Genomic DNA, 17,719 nt, shown 5'->3' on the forward strand with positions numbered 1-17,719 from the left:
CGCAGTGTTCACATCAGAGGCATACTCCATCCGTTGCACGTCCCCTTCTCATACAGTCTATACCGCATGCGTAGTAAACCTTACGATTCTCGTGGCAATTTCACGAAGTCTAGTGATAAGTATATATATATATATATATATATATTGTATTAATCCTACATTTAAGTGTATATTATATGTTTAATTACCATAGTGCTATTATACAAATACGAGTACTTAGGTACCAGTACACAGAAAATGTTGATAAATGAGTGCGAAGTATGTATTCCGAAAATGACACAGTTGTAATTTATTAGAAATGCCGTTTTGTACACTTAAATATGAGGACAAAAAAAAAAGATGTTTTAAATTCTGAAAGACCTACAGTCCATTGTTCTTTGTTTTAAAAAGTGCTAAGAAAATAGAGAAGTTGTATAAAATAACTTTTAAAAAAGTCTTCCGATGAAAGAAGTTTTTCTTTTTGAAAATATTGAAAATTTCACTCGAAATGCTACATCAAAGGAGAGACTTCCATCACTAGCCCCATAGGTTTGCATAGAGATATACTGTCCAATCTCAGTGTTAAACTCAGACAGTTTATGAAGACACCATGTGTATTTCTTTGCGTCATACCCTCTGACATAGGCTACTTTTGTAGAATATTTGTTCTCTAACATATAGATTTGCCTCTGAAGTAACAAATGACGTCAAAATCGCATTTTTGTAAAATTTTGACATGGGTGGTTTTTGAAAAAAATATCTTCAATTTCACTATGGAAAAGGAATTCAGACATTCTGCAGTGTTGATCCTCACCTTATTATAGAAGCTGCGCTCCTGTCCCGCCAGCCCTGTTGGAGTCTCTCCCGAGGTCGGCGCATGGAAGTGCGCACACATGCGCATGAGGCGTGCAGTGTTGGAGTACAACAGGGCCAGATTGTTCTTGTCATGCACGGTATCAAACGCCTTCACGCCCGCCTCCAGATGGTGCAATGAGCGTGTGAACAGCTCCTGGAACTGGCTCTCGCCTGCTGCCGATGTCTGCTTCGTCTCCTCCTGGTAGCGAGCGGCAGCCTGGTGCATGTACAACACGCCCAGCTCGTTGTGGATGTTGCCGAGCCGCCGCTGCAGGTTGCTCTTCTCTACCTCCTCCACCTCGAGGGCCAACGCCTCCTGATAGCAGGCACAGCTCGCCTGCATCATCTGCTCCATGCTCTCGATGCTGCTAGGCACCACGTCCAAGCCTGCAAGAGTACAATGTGTTCAATTCTTTGTCACAGTACGTTTAATTGCTAGGATAGACTGAGAGATCTTATTTCATAGTATTTATTTGTTGGGATCCATACAGACAAAACCAAATCGATTCAATAGAAAAGGTCCAACGCAAGGCAGCAAAATATGTCAAAATGGGGAAGGGACATGGTGAGGAGATAGTAAAAGACTTAGGGTGGGAACTTCTCAAATCAAGGCGACGAAAAACCAGACTCACCGCATTGTTTAAGGCACAAATGGGACACAAAGCATGGACCGATATCAATGCTAGATTAACAACACCATCATACTTAGGAAGGGCTGATCATATTAGGAAGTTTAAATGTAGAAAACAAAGAACGGACGTGGCAGAATTTTCTTTTGTTAACCACACAATAGTAGACTGGAACCTCTTACCTGCGGCTATCTTTCAGGGTGGTCCTCTCAAAATCAATACATTTAAGTAAAGGTTGAGAAGATTAGACTGAAAATGTAATAGGAGGTGCAGTGTATATTATTTTATAGTATTTATTCGTATAAAACAAAGGGCTGTGACTGAATTCTTCACTGTGTGGAAAATTAGTCCAATTGAGATCCATTTTCGTCTAAAAAATATGTATCGTAACAATACTGTAGATCAGCCGTGGCGAAAATGCGACTCGGGAGCACATTGTGGCTTGCAATGATAGCTGTGCTTTTCTCTTGCTTCCTACCACCCCTAACCTCCACCCTCTCAATCACTGGAATCAAACTCCGTTCCATTTGTATTTGCCTCTGACCTGCGAGTGGTGTATCGTCGCAATGTCTCTCTCGAAACCATGTACCTCTACAAAAACGAAAGTTTCAAGTAAGATGGGAGGACGCATTTTTTTGCTGCCAATATGATGAGAATATTAAATGAATGATTTGTTCACAAGACGTATCACGAGGAAACGGTTGTATAACGTAAAACAGCATTATACTACTGTACATGTCAGTAATGAAAGATTAAAAGGTTAAGTATTGTTATTGTTGTTATTATTATTATTATTATTATTATTATTATTATTATTATTATTATTATTATCTCTGTACGTCGATCCTTTTTCAGCAGATGTACGAATAATGCGGTTAGATCTTCAATTTAAACTCACAGATTTACTTACAATGCGATGTTAGAAGAAAGCTAGATGACTGTAAGGACTTGGCAAATGTTGAACTTTTCAAATCTTTGTCAAAAATAAATATCCGAAGCTTCGTTCTTTCGCTTGCTCCGTTGAAATCATGTTCGCGGAACTTACGTTTGTGAAAAATTGTTTTCAACAATGGAAACAGTAAAAACCAAATTTAGATCATGACTGACAGACAAATACCTTCGTGATCAAGTACGACTGGCAGTAAGTGACATAATTCCTGATTTTGAAACTCTGTCGCAGAGACATTCTGAAGATCGTTAATTTTAGGTTGTGATAATGTGTGCCATGTTTGTTATTCATTTCTTTCTTCGTTACACGTACTAAACATTAGTTTGTAACCTTATACTGTATAAAATTATATTTAAGTGCTTGACGTAAGGAAAATGAAAATCCGTTAATAAGTCAGACAGTTGCTTCACTTCCCCTTCGAGTGTCTGCCTCCCTCCATAGGTGCTATGCACGTTGCAGGTTACACAGTGGCTCGGCGCACGATTACATTTTCGCCACGGCTGCTGTAGACATTAATACAGTGAGATAGTAGGTTTATGCATAAGTTGGTAGCATTTTTGTTCATTACATCACTGCGTTTGTTAGAAAAATTTTATTGTTTGTCGTTGTGGCCTAAGGAAGTTGGAGTGTAAAGTGGAAAAAACGAACAGCAGAGTCGGCTCGAAACACTTGTGCTGTGTATGGGGAGAATGCCATCGGAGAAAGCACTGCAAGGAAAAGGTTCTGTCGTTTCAACACACAACACACCATATAAAAGTTAGTGTGCATCCACAGAAGATGATGTTATGCTACAGGGCTGGGCAAAATACTGACATCGAAGTATTTCAAATACAAATACTTCAAATAATTGTATTTGAAATACAAATACAAAATACTTTAAAAAAAATTAACCAAAATACATTTGTATTTCAAATACTCGATACAATATATAGGCCTAAACAAATAAGAATAAGTTATTACTGAAAATCTAAAATATTATGTATGTATGTATGTATGTATGTATGTATGTATGTATGTATGTATGTATGTATGTATGTATGTATGTATGTATGTATGTATGTATGTATGTATTTATTTATTCACACTACAATGGGTATATATCCGCTGGCAGTGGTAACTAATTACACTGAATAATGACAATAATAAACTTATAAATTAAAAATACAATTAATAATCATCATCAACATCATGGATTAGGCCTTTTCGGCCTGTTCCGGCGATGTCTCAGCAGGGTGTCCATCTCTTCCAGGGTCTTCCCACCTCACGTTTGCCTCTAGGATTGTAATTTAAGGCTAACTTAGGCAATCTGCTGTCATCCATTCTGAATAGATGTTCTGTTTATTTATGTTTATAATCATGGATTTTTTCTTCCATACTTTGTATCTGCAAATTTTTTTTTCTTATTTCTACCTTCTGTATTAATAATAATACTAATAATTAATACTAACAATAATTTATAATAGTAGTAATAATAATAATAATAATAATAATAATAATAATAATAATAATAATAATAATGAGAATGGAGAAAGTTACACAACACAGAGCTGCACGCATTGTATTCTTCACCTGACATAATTAGGAACTTAAAATCCAGACGTTTGAGATGGGCAGGGCATGTAGCACGTATGGGCGAATCCAGAAATGCATATAGAGTGTTAGTTGGGAGACCGGAGGGACAAAGACCTTTAGGGAGGCCGAGACGTAGATGGGAGGATAATATTAAAATGGATTTGAGGGAGGTGGGGTATGATGATAGAGACTGGATTAATCTTGCACAGGATAGGGACCGATGGCGGGCTTATGTGAGGGTTCCTTAAAAGCCATTTGTAAGTAAGTAATAATAATAATAATAATAATAATAATAATAATAATAATAATAATAATAATCAAAATAATAACAACAACAGTGAATATCCTAAATTAAATGAAACGATCACTTAAAATAACATATGAAATAAATCTAATTTGTATCTTAGACCTAAGATCGAACTAAAACCCACGAGTATATGTTTGCAAACCACAGAGGTGAGGCTGACCGGTCTGTAATTTTTGTATCTGAGCGAGACCCTGACTTATAAATTGGCATCACTATTGCATCTTTCCAATCTTGCGGGACAGTACCATTGTTAATTGATATTTCAAATATACGCACTAGATAGGGAATCATGGCTTCCCCTCCCAATTTTAGTACGTCTCCGGCGATACCATCAGGTCCTACTGATTTATGAGTTTTCAATTTAGAGATCCTTCTCCTTATGTCTCTAGGCTTGATAGAAAACTGACCCGTATTTTTCACAGAAGCTAAGTGTGGTACTATTGTCCTCATCCCAAAAACAGTGGCATAATAGGAATTTAATTTTTCTGCTTTTTCGCTGTCCTGTATGATAAATTGATTGCGGTCATTTTTTTAGGGGGAAGCTCGAATAGTTTTGAATTAATATTAATATTAAAAGTATTTTTACCTCGAAGTTTTACATAAACACTGTAAATGAACATTCTTCCTTTTCCCAGTCATCAATGAAATTATGCTACATATGAATAATTACTGCTCCCTTTGAAAACAACCAGTTCCTCAAATGTTCATCAGATAAGGATCCCCTTGCTTGTGAATGAATAAATCCTGCAAAACAGAACAGTCTTTCTACAGGCGTAGAGGAACACAAACTTGTATCATATTTATAAAAGCTTATTTCACTGTTGGGTAATTCTCTAGAGTGCACAGGGTTGTCCCTTTGCCATTGAAGAATTGTATGAGCTCATACTCCGCAGTAGACAAGTTCTTTTCTTTTTGCTTTTCAAAGTCTGTTTTACTTTAGTTGAAAACATAAAAATTGTTTTCATCGTCTGAACTGACCAAAGATGTAGCAGACAACTGCTCAGCTGATTTCACACACATATTCTGTATCCTCTTCTTATCATTTAGTGAGGCAATGTCAGGTAGCCATCTCATCTTCAATGATGGGTGGAGCAAGCTGCCAAAATAGCTCAATTTTCTTCTGGGGTCAGATCAAACATCGCTTTAAATCTTGATGAAAGCAAACTTATTAGGATAGAAGTTACTTGGAATAAATGGCGTAGATTACTAGGTAACAGAATATATAATCTGTTTTTAAGGGAAATTAATGTGGACAAAAGTTGGCCGTAATAGCACGTCTTCTCATTTGCATTAAATTAAGGGCTATGCGGCAATGGGTTTCAGAACTGTACAATATTCTTCAAGGTACTGAAACTCAACATCTTTGAAGGCTGGCAATCCCAGTTTTTCATATGTACTGTTTATATAATGAATGAATACCATTATGGTCACAATCATGCCATGGTATGAAAGAAAAATTACACAACCTCGAGCAGGAATCGAACCTGCGACTTCCTGTGGTCTGGTCAGGCGCTCTACCACTGAGCTATCGAGTTCGTCTCACGCCAAAGGCTTGGAATTATCCTTTCATATTGGTGACTCTGTTATAGAGTACTGTCCATAGCGTCTGATCTAGTCAGCACTGCTTATGGGTGTGAAGAAACTTTTTACAAATGTAATCTTCATCTTACAATGTTTGGGGACGTATATACGTCACCAAACATCGTAAAATGAAGATTACATTTGTTTATATAATGTTTGAATTGCAATATTTGAGGGATTGAGTCATAAAGAGAATTCCATTGAGTAGGGCAAGGAAACTTTAATGAATATTTCAAGACATCTGATATAATTTCTGAGTATTTGAGTCTCCTAGACGCATTCCATAATGCTGAACATTTAGCAAGTGTTGGGTGATGGATCCTTGATGCTGTTGGAGATTTCTTTATGGCATTAAGGAAATCAGTTGTGGCAAGAAAACTAAGTGTATGGCTAGCACACCTGAATTGGGTAGGCAAATAAGACAGAAATTCATTCTTCAAATCGAAATCCAAAACTTGAAGAAGAAGAAGAATAAGAAGAAGAAGAAGAATAAGAATAATAATAAGAAGAAGAAGAATAAGAATAAGAATAAGATGAAGAAGAATAAGAATAAGATGAAGAATAAGAATAAGAATAAGAATAAGAATAAGAATAAGAATAAGATGAAGAAGAATAAGAATAAGAAGAAGAATAAGAATAAGAATAAGATGAAGAAGAATAAGAAGAAGAAGAAGAAGAATAAGAATAAGAAGAAGAAGAAGAATAAGAAGTAGAAGAATAAGTAGAAAAAGAATAAGAAGAAGAAAAAGAAGAAGAAGAAGAAGAAGAATAAGAATAATAAGAACAAGAATAAGATGAAGAAGAAGAAGAATAAGAATAAGATGAAGAAGAATAAGAATAAGAAGAAGAAGAAGAAGAAGAATGAGATGAAGAAGAATAAGAAGAAGATAAAGAAGAATAAGAATAAGAATAAGATGAAGAAGAAAAAGAATAAGATGAAGAAGAATAAGAATAAGAAGTAGAATAAGAATAAGAAGAATAAGAAAAAGAATAAGAAGAATGAGATGAAGAAGAATAAGAAGAAGAAGAATAAGAAGAAGAAGATGAAGAAGAATGAGAAGAAGATGAAGAATAAGAATAAGATGAAGAAGAATAAGAATAAGAAGAATAAGAAGAAGAAGAAGAATAAGAATAAGATGAAGAAGAATAAGAATAAGAAGAATAAGAAGAAGAAGAAGAAGAAGAAGAATGAGATGAAGAAGAATAAGAAGAAGAAGAAGAAGAATGAGATGAAGAAGAATAAGAAGAAGATGAAGAAGAATAAGAAGAATAAGAATAATAATAAGAAGAAGAAGAATAAGAAGAAGAAGAAGAATAAGAATAAGATGAAGAAGAATAAGAATAAGAAGTAGAATAAGAATAAGAAGAATAAGAAAAAGAATAAGAAGAAGAAGAACAAGAAGAAGAAGAAGAATAAGATGAAGAAGAAGAATAAGAATAAGAAGAATAAGAAAAAGAATAAGAAGAAGAATAAGAAGAATAAGAATAAGATGAAGAAGAAGAATAAGATGAAGAAGAATAAGAATAAGATGAAGAAGAATAAGAATAAGATGAAGAAGAAGAATAAGAATAAGATGAAGAAGAATAAGAATAAGATGAAGAAGAATAAGAATAAGATGAAGAAGAATAAGAATAAGATGAAGAATAAGAATAAGAATAAGAACAAGAAGAAGAAGAAGAATAAGAAGAATAAGAAAAAGAATAAGAAGAAGAAGAAGAAGAATAAGAATAAGATGAAGAAGAATAAGAAGAAGAAGAAGAAGAAGAAGAAGAAGAAGAATAAGAATAAGATGAAGAATAAGAATAAGAATAAGAACAAGAAGAAGAAGAAGAATAAGATGAAGAAGAAGAATAAGAAGAATAAGATGAAGAAGAATAAGAATAAGATGAAGAAGAAGAATAAGAATAAGAAGTAGAATAAGAATAAGAAGAATAAGAATAAGAATAAGATGAAGAAGAAGAAGAAGAAGAAGAAGAAGAAGAATAAGAATAAGATGAAGAAGAAGAATAAGAAGAAGAAGAAGAAGAATAAGAATAAGATGAAGAAGAAGAATAAGAATAAGATGAAGAAGAAGAATAAGAAGAATAAGATGAAGTAGAATAAGAATAAGATGAAGAAGAAGAATAAGAATAAGTAGAATAAGAATAAGAAGAATAAGAAAAAGAATAAGAAGAAGAAGAAGAAGAATAAGAATAAGATGAAGAATAAGAATAAGAAGAAGAAGAAGAAGAATAAGATGAAGAATAAGAATAAGAACAAGAATAAGAAGTAGATGAAGAAGAAGAATAAGAAGAAGATGAAGAAGAATAAGAATAAGATGAAGAAGAATAAGAATAAGATGAAGAAGAATAAGAATAAGATGAAGAATAAGAATAAGAATAAGAACAAGAAGAAGAAGAAGAATAAGATGAAGAAGAAGAATAAGAAGAATAAGATGAAGAAGAATAAGAATAAGATGAAGAATAAGAATAAGTAGAATAAGAATAAGAAGAATAAGAAAAAGAATAAGAAGAAGAAGAAGAATAAGAATAAGATGAAGAATAAGAATAAGAATAAGAACAAGAAGAAGAAGAAGAATAAGATGAAGAAGAAGAATAAGAATAAGATGAAGAAGAATAAGAATAAGATGAAGAAGAATAAGAATAAGAAGAAGAAGAAGAAGAAGAATAAGAATAAGATGAAGAAGAAGAATAAGAATAAGAAGTAGAATAAGAATAAGAAGAATAAGAATAAGAATAAGATGAAGAATAAGAATAAGAATAAGAACAAGAAGAAGAAGAAGAATAAGATGAAGAAGAAGAATAAGAAGAATAAGATGAAGAAGAATAAGAATAAGATGAAGAAGAAGAATAAGAATAAGAAGTAGAATAAGAATAAGAAGAATAAGAATAAGAATAAGATGAAGAATAAGAATAAGAATAAGATGAAGAAGAAGAATAAGAATAAGATGAAGAAGAATAAGAATAAGAATAAGAACAAGAAGAAGAAGAAGAATAAGATGAAGAAGAAGAATAAGAAGAATAAGATGAAGAAGAATAAGAATAAGATGAAGAATAAGAATAAGTAGAATAAGAATAAGAAGAATAAGAAAAAGAATAAGAAGAAGAAGAAGAATAAGAATAAGATGAAGAATAAGAATAAGAATAAGAACAAGAAGAAGAAGAAGAATAAGATGAAGAAGAAGAATAAGAATAAGATGAAGAAGAATAAGAATAAGATGAAGAAGAATAAGAATAAGAAGAAGAAGAAGAAGAAGAATAAGAATAAGATGAAGAAGAATAAGAATAAGAATAAGATGAAGAAGAAGAATAAGAATAAGATGAAGAAGAATAAGAATAAGATGAAGAAGAATAAGAATAAGATGAAGAACAAGAAGAAGAAGAAGAATAAGATGAAGAAGAATAAGAAGAATAAGATGAAGAAGAATAAGAATAAGATGAAGAAGAAGAATAAGAATAAGAAGTAGAATAAGAATAAGAAGAATAAGAAAAAGAATAAGAAGAAGAAGAAGAAGAATAAGATGAAGAAGAATAAGAATAAGATGAAGAAGAAGAATAAGAAGAATAAGATGAAGTAGAATAAGAATAAGAAGTAGAATAAGAATAAGAAGAATAAGAAAAAGAATAAGAAGAAGAAGAAGAAGAATAAGATGAAGAAGAATAAGAAGAAGAAGAAGAAGAAGAAGAATAAGATGAAGAAGAAGAATAAGAAGAATAAGATGAAGAAGAAGAATAAGAATAAGTAGAATAAGAATAAGAATAAGAAAAAGAATAAGAAGAAGAAGAATAAGAATAAGATGAAGAAGAATAAGAATAAGAAGAAGAAGAAGAAGAAGAAGAAGAAGCAGAAGATGAAGAAGAATAAGAAGAAGATGAAGAAGAATAAGAATAATAAGAATAAGAATAAGATGAAGAAGAATAAGAATAAGAATAAGAAGAAGAATAAGAATAAGAAGAAGAATAAGAATAAGAAGAAGAATATTTTGAGTATTTGAAATACAAAATACATCAATTTTATGTATTTAAATACAAAATACTTTCGAAAATCCTTACAAATTACAAAATACAAATATATTTCAAATACTGCCCAGCCCTGCCAATGCTATATTTTATCATCATCATCATCATCATCATCATCATCATCATCATCATCATCATCATCAAAGGAGAAAGCGCAAGCCTATCTCATGCCGATCTCACCTTTCTTCACATCAAGGGCAGCCAGATCCTTGTCCACTTCCTCCATGACAGCACAGTCCTCATTGCTGCAGATGGCGTAGTCCTCACGGTGAACATCCACCTGCGCCCAGTTCTGCACTATCTTGAAGCAGCAGTCCCCAGCACGCCCCAGCACATTGGCACGCATGGCGGCATACGACGATGTGGCCTCCAGCACCGCCAGCACCCGCAGCTCGTGCGCGATGTAGTGCAGGGCCTGACCTGTACTCAAAACCACGTGGTGTTACGGCATACAGCTCAGATATATGAAGATTTCTTGTTGCAGTGCATAATGAAAGGCTTAACACATCTCTTATTGTAGTGCAGACATATCTTAAAATACGACGCCACTCATTACGAGTGCACCTCAGCACATGTGTGGACTTCGGTCCTATGTTCATAGACATCTATGATGTAGTGCAGAGGGCGGCCACTAGAGGGAACCCAAGAGTTGGAACTTGATCTGAGACGATTCTGTCTGACGCCGGGGTGGAATCCGGTGTGGCTTAGTGGATAAAGCATCAGCACGTAGAGCTGAAAACCCGGGTTCAAATCCCGGCGCCGGAGAGAATTTTTCTCCGTTCCATTACTCTTTCATCGTACGACATTACAGTTTAGGAGAGTAGCAGTTGCTAGCAGTAACTCCTTTACTCACAGAGACCTCCAGTTTCAAAAAGTTAAGACTGTTTTAACACAGACTAATGAAGATTATGGCATACGGAGACAACAGTCCGCCACAGCTACTAAATTGTGGAGAGCCAATGTATTTTTTTTTGTACAAGTCTAAGTCAGAATTTAGGAAAATTGAACATTGCTTTCAAACTTCTGAAGTGCTGCACTACAGAAAACAGGGATAGTACCAGTACTAAAACCAATGCAATCAGCTCTTACCCTGTTTTGTGGCCACACATAGGGGAGACTGTTGTACTTTAGCATAGTGTACCTTTGAACATTTTTTGTTTTTTATTTTTTGCTACTACCTAGACGACTCAAACTGAAGTAGATTGTAGGGAAAGCCACTAAGTAGATCTGGTCATAGTTTTGGTTTGATTTATTGCAAAGTGTGAGTTCTGTAAACGAAAGAATCTTTTTTAGTACCAAAAGTAAACATTTCGTTCATTGATATATGTTATCTACATGAAACCCGATTGTATTTGTTACCGTCCATTAAGTACAATGTGTTCCGTATCATCTGGTGAGTAATAACATATTTTAATTTCCGTGATTTATTTGAATCTCTAGTTTTGGTAGCCATATTTGTTTAAACGTGCACCCTCTTGTACCTCTGAACGCAGAACATCTTGTACCATGGAACATGTTCCAAGGTACACGATACTATTGGTTTTTGTCTTTCTTTTATATTAAGATCATGTCACGAAGTAAGTCTGGAGATAAGAGGCCCCAAATTGATCCGGATGCCTTGAAGAAAGCTGTTGAAACAATTCTTGTTCCTCCAGGAAATAAAATCTAAATCAGAGAAGCCTGCTATGGTTTATGATTTCAAATACATTTCAAATATGATTGTCAGTTTTACAGCTATATTCCCACCTATATTCCATGTGTTTCAACTTACAAGAGGGTATGTTCTAAGGTACATGAACCTGTTGTACCTTTGAACACATTACATTTTATTTTTTTCCATCCTTAATAGATTTGTAGAACAGGAAAATATATACACGAAGTTGTAAAGGAATCTTCAATAATTATTTAAAGTATTTTTAATTTAAAAAATATAATTTCCCAAAATTAAAAAAAAAATAAAATCTGTAAAGTGTTTAAAGGTACAACAGTCTCCCCTAATCACTCATATCTTATGGGTCTAGTTTATTTTTAATCCTTTTCCTCAAAATAGAGAATTAATAAAAACCTCTACGAAATAAATACATGGTGAAAGGAGGTAGGTGACGAAATTTAAATAAAATAAGATAGGCTTAGTTATCATATAAGAAAAGAAGGGGCCTCATGAAGAAAATTGAGCTCCGGGCCTCTGAAATTGTAAATCAGGCCCTGCACATACCATAGTTCTCTGAGACGAAGTCCTTCTCCTCAAGCACTACAAATACAAGGGACGCCTTCTCGTACAGCAGTATGCGCAGATGTGTGTTCCAGGACAGGTTGTCCTCCTTGTCCGGCCTACACAGCAGAGTGCCATCCTCCTTTTTCTTCTTCACCGCTTCTTCTTTGTTCTCGTTCTGAGAACCAAGTGGTGAGTACGGCATGGGAATAGCCTGGAACGGCCTCGCCATCTTTGGAGCATCTCTCTCTTCACACGCCTGCTTGTCAGTCTGCAGAGAATACGCAAATGCACAGTTAGATGTGTTGTTCTGTGTGGGGGCGCAGTAATTAACATAACACAGAGTATGTGAACTGCTATGGCACTGTCCCTCACGAACAACATGAAGGAGATGCAGTGAAACCTCTCCTTACGGATACCCCCAAGATACGGATACTCTTCATATATGGACAGATTTTTATGTCCCAACTGAAATAATACAGAAATAATGATAAATTTAACTCTCGTTTACGGACACTCTCAGACACGGACACGGACAGCTGTTTCACAGTCCTAAAGCTTGCTTTACCTCCTGACTGCGGACAGAACTTGGATCTCAAGACCTAATGTGTTACAAAAATGGAAAATTTAGTTTTGAGAATTGTACAGCACTAATTTTTTAATAAAAAAGCCGCCCTAAATAAAGGTTCGAATAGATCAGCCTACTAATCAATTCATAAAGAATAATCATGAAAACCAATTGTGTGACAATTTGAAAGGAAAAAGAAAACATTAAGATAAATGATATGAAAACATAGGAAATCATTTACAATAAAAGTTTGTTGGGTACAAATGATTACTAATTATAGCTAAGGATGATTTTAACACACGAGATCCTATGCATCAATCGTTGCATCAGAAATTTTAAATTGTTTAAGGGGACACGCTACTGAGTTTTCGTCAATTTTGGTCAATGTTAAAAGTTAATTTTTTTTTACTGATGAACTATATTGACTAGGAACAAACCCATGCACTATTTCTTTGTAGGTAGTCTTAGCATCATTTTAAAAGTTTAAGAAACAAATTATCTTTATATTAGACCCAGATATTTGTTTACTAAAATTATAAACACTTTTTTATATTTTATTTTTTTCCGAGTACATTTTTCAACATAAAATTTTGAAAATAATTGTGCATATGTAACTCATCAACATCTATTCGATTTTAAAATTTCAAAAACTTACAATCAAAATTGTGGAGATTAGAAATCTCAGTAGCGTGTCCCCTTAAGTTGATTTAAAGTTTCTCGTGTGATCATGTCATGGGCACGTGAAGTGGTATTGTGCTCCGAGATGCTGACAACAAGGCTCATATATGACTTGTTTTTCACGACACACCTCTTGTGGCTGTTGCTCATGCATCTCGAAACGGATTGTGGGATCAAGAATGACACCCTTATCCTTCTGCCGGTCAATTATGATGATATCAGCACGTCTAGTAGAGCCATCAGAAGAGACCAACCAACCTCCTCATAAACCTCATAGGAAGCATTCTGACGGATTGAAGATGCGATGAGAGAACAAACCGTATTATGTCTGTTGATTCGGAGCAATTCTCCATGATGGCAGAAACCCAAGATGTGAGGAAGCGTTTCTTGCTCGTCGCATCTTCTGCAACGGGTTGAGTCAAGAGTTCTACCAGGGAGAGTACATGAACATGAAAGAAGACAACAAGGGTCTCGTAGGCTACCATTAGCCCAGCAGACTACCCCTTGTTAGCTGGAAGTGGGTGGATAAACAAAGTCATAAAATTTAACCTGTCTGATGGTTCCAGGTTTCTGCGATCGTGAAATTGTATTCGACACATGATGGGGTTAGTAGGACTATTCTCTTCGCTTCAATCAGTTGTTTGGTTTCGAGGGATATGACACTGAAAACTGTAAATTACAGTACTGCATAACTGTAGACCTAGAATAAAATTGCATGGCACAGTACTGTATTTTCCTTTTTCGGTCTTATCTACTGTAGTTCAAAGTTGCAAAGAATTTACTGTAGTACAGTACACTGTATTTAGAATTAAACTACAGTAATACATTTCATTTAAAGTATGAAGGGATACATAATGCATATTATAAATTTGCTGTTAGATTGGGGAGCCTCCCTCCCAATAAAGGACACCTCCCAGATGCGGACAGATTGTTACATTTCTTCGATGTCCGTAAATGAGAGGTTTCACTGTATTCTGTTATGTTTTATAGGTCCATCCCACTATGAAATTTCTCATATAAAAATAATTGAGGACTTCACCCGAATAACGGCGTATACCCTTATACGCCCGTTTTCCGACGATCAAGGGATTAGATAGTTGAATGCGAATAGTACACTGTAGTAAATTTTCGTAAGTCTAGCTTCAATACGTAACACAGGACACAATGTTACGTGTTTACGTTGAACAAGTGAACGCGCCTACTACAGCAGCAGCCACATGCTGTTGCAAGCCTTACTGTAGTAGGCTAATATTCCATGTTTAAGCTTACGTCAGGTTGTCAGTTGCAGCAGTAAATCGTGATCGAAAATATGGGAAAAAAGAAGCTTGTGAGCAAAACTAAATGGAAAACTGAAGAAAGGAAAATTAATAGAAACAGTGGCAAGTCATACACAACTTATACAGGCAAGGAAATAGAAAAGAAGTCATTTACACCGGTAAGGAGATGATGTATGAAAATGTGTACACATGAAATTTCAAAGGACGATCAACTCTCTATTTTTAAACGCTTTTGGGACATGGATTCGAAATTAGAACAATATCATTTTATTACTTCTTGCCTTGAAAGAGTGAATCTAGAAACTAAGAAGCTTCAGTCTTTCAAGAATAGGGATAATGTTTGGGAAGATAGTGTTTCCTGTAATGGAGGTAAAAAAATTGATGTTGTTAAAACTTTCTATTGAGTCTATTGCAAATTTCAGAGAAACGATTAACAACAGTTCAGAATAAACTGTTTTCCGGTGACATCCTCAATGATAAAACGGGTACACACTTAAATCGTCCTCATACAATCATGATGCAAAAGTACCAACAACTGCAATACAGGACATCAGTGTCTTTGAAAACCTCCAAGGCGGAGGACTGAAGAGATCTCTTACAGTTTTTAGATGAAGATGGCCAAAATTGGCTGAAATCAATGCTGAATAAAGTCGGGACATTATCACACAATGGTGAAGATGACTCTAGCAATAATAGTGATAAAATATAAAGAAGAAAAAGACATAAAGACAAGAAAACCATAAACTAAAAATGTAATGTTATTTTGTAGGCCTACTTGTGTAATTATTCAATATTTTTATTTAGTATGTTATGGTAAATTTATATTTTATTTTGTTGAATTTATTTTTATTTTATTTTTTACGACATAATTATTAATGTAATTAATTTTCATGCAAAGTTAGACACCTAGAGCATCAGAATAATTAAAACCAGTACTAAAACATATTGTCGCTGGAAAAAGGGCGTATACAAAGTTCCATATTATATTTATTTACTAATAGCAGAGCATACTAATTGCTGTTATGTTTCAATAATTTTGTTCTAAATATCCTCGAAACTATTTAACAGTAATGAAAAACTTTTTCGACGCAACTATGATGGACCTGACAGCTTACAAACATTGAAATTAGTTTATATCAGAACTACCATCCCATTGTGGAATCCTGGGAAATGAGAATGCGGATGCTTTAGCAAAGAAGGGCAGCACTGCTATTTAAAGACCTGTTACTAAATCTACGTATTACTCTGTGAAAAGATTTATTAAATCTACATACTTAGACTTCAACAAACAAAATTTGATAACACAATCCCAAGGGAAAAAATGGAACTCTCTGCATCACAGTTAATTCCCGATTTACCACGAAAATCGTCTGTAGCTGCATTTAGATTGGCAACAGGCCATGACTGTTTGGCCAAACACCTGCATAGAATTGGAATATATCAGTCCCCTAACTGCCCATTGTGCAACTCAAACCAAGAAATGTATTCGGAACACCTCAAAATCGGTGCTTCATTGGCTGGTCATGATAATATCTTTGAAAAATATTGGAGTGCAAGAGGTCAAATGACTTTATTGTCAAACGCCTGGCATTAGAAAACAACAACAACATTTTGCTGTATACGCCCTTATTCGGGTGATGTCCTCAATTTAACTAATTTAATTATATTCACTTATTAACATTAATGTGTTAGCCAATAATAGGCTAGCACAATGGATACAATAATAATACAACAATAAAAATGAAAACAATAACATTATAATGATAACACCATACAAACATTCCTCAGCCAATGAACGAGCTCTTTGATGCTAGACTGACCAATGAGAATCAAATTACACTGATAATTAAAAGTATGCTGCTCAAAATTAATAAGCGATAGTTTTCTTCCTATGTCCATTTGTTTTATTTGTATCATTTCTATTTCGATGTATCAGCAATTAAGCAATTACATGAGATTCGCAGTCTCAACAAATAACAATAATTAATTACAATAATTGCACAATTAATTACTATAAGTAAAAATGTTCTGCAATAAAATTAAACACGTTGAAAATTATAGATAAGCAATGAAAAAAGAGTTCAAAATAAAGTGTTGTTATAACCTCAAATGTTAAGTTGTTTTTATTTCAAGGAGCCTTTTATTCTTATCATCTCTGCTTCGATTCGACTCTTTTTCTGAATCTTATTAGTATAACCTCGAATGTTTAGTTGTTCAAAATTACAGTTGTTCGCATTGGGATTATTTTGCCAAATACAATTTGTGATAATAGTTATCCTCAGGTAATTTAATTTCGCTTTTTAAACTCATGTTCGCTGTTGTTAGATAATTAATTGAGCTCAATTAAATTACCGGAAAACTATCAGCACTCATTGTATTACAGAAGATAATAATGGAAAATTTTATACAAGTATGCCTATATAAAACTAAAACTATACATTAAATTGATCATATTAAAAAAGAAAACTATGTTAACAACTGCAAAAATAACAGAATAGTTATAACGAAAAATTAAAGACTACCAATGATATTAATGGTAAATACTTACAATTTTAAAGAAGTAATGGCCAAGTGTATCAATGTCAGTTAGTGTAACCACCAGTTAAAATTGCCACCTAGCTCCTGGTCAAGCATTTTTATGGAGTATCGATATTGGTTAGCACTCAGGTAGGAGACCAGATTTAGTAAATCCATGTTATGTTCGACAGAGTTTGCTTTTCATCCAAAAGGAAATGTGTTTGTGAATAACGGATTCAAAAGATGTTTAGAAGTTATTTAGAATAGAGACTGGTATATAATTTCTAACACTGTTTCTTTTTCCACTTTTAAATACAGAGGAAGACGAGGAGCATAAGGAGAATATAAGGAGAACAAGGGGAATGCAAACAGAACAAGGGGAATACAAAGGGAACAAGGAGAGTGCAAGGACAATAAGGGTAATATAAAGAGAACAAGGAGACTACAAGGAGAACAAGGAGAATGCATGGAGAACAAGGAGAATACATGGAAAATAAGGGGAATAAAAAGAGAACAAGGAAAATATAAAGAGAACAAGGGGAATTCAAGGAGAATAAGGGAAATACATGGAGAAC

The 17,719-nt window shown here is 34.1% G+C and overlaps 1 protein-coding gene across 1 annotated transcript in view; it reads right to left on the reverse strand.

The window, feature by feature from the left end:
- The window catches only part of LOC138692233 (erythroid differentiation-related factor 1), a 110,519-nt gene that overhangs the window by 37,358 nt on the left and 55,442 nt on the right, over positions 1-17,719 (reverse strand). Inside the window, exons 9-11 of the mRNA XM_069815365.1 lie at positions 12,108-12,375; positions 10,073-10,312; positions 794-1,221 (exon numbers count right to left, since the gene is read on the reverse strand). Coding sequence (XP_069671466.1) covers positions 794-1,221; positions 10,073-10,312; positions 12,108-12,375 — 936 coding nt within the window. The remainder of the gene's footprint in view (positions 1-793; positions 1,222-10,072; positions 10,313-12,107; positions 12,376-17,719) is intronic.

Source organism: Periplaneta americana, chromosome 16 (assembly GCF_040183065.1).
Source record: "Periplaneta americana isolate PAMFEO1 chromosome 16, P.americana_PAMFEO1_priV1, whole genome shotgun sequence".
NCBI lineage: Eukaryota > Metazoa > Arthropoda > Insecta > Blattodea > Blattidae > Periplaneta > Periplaneta americana.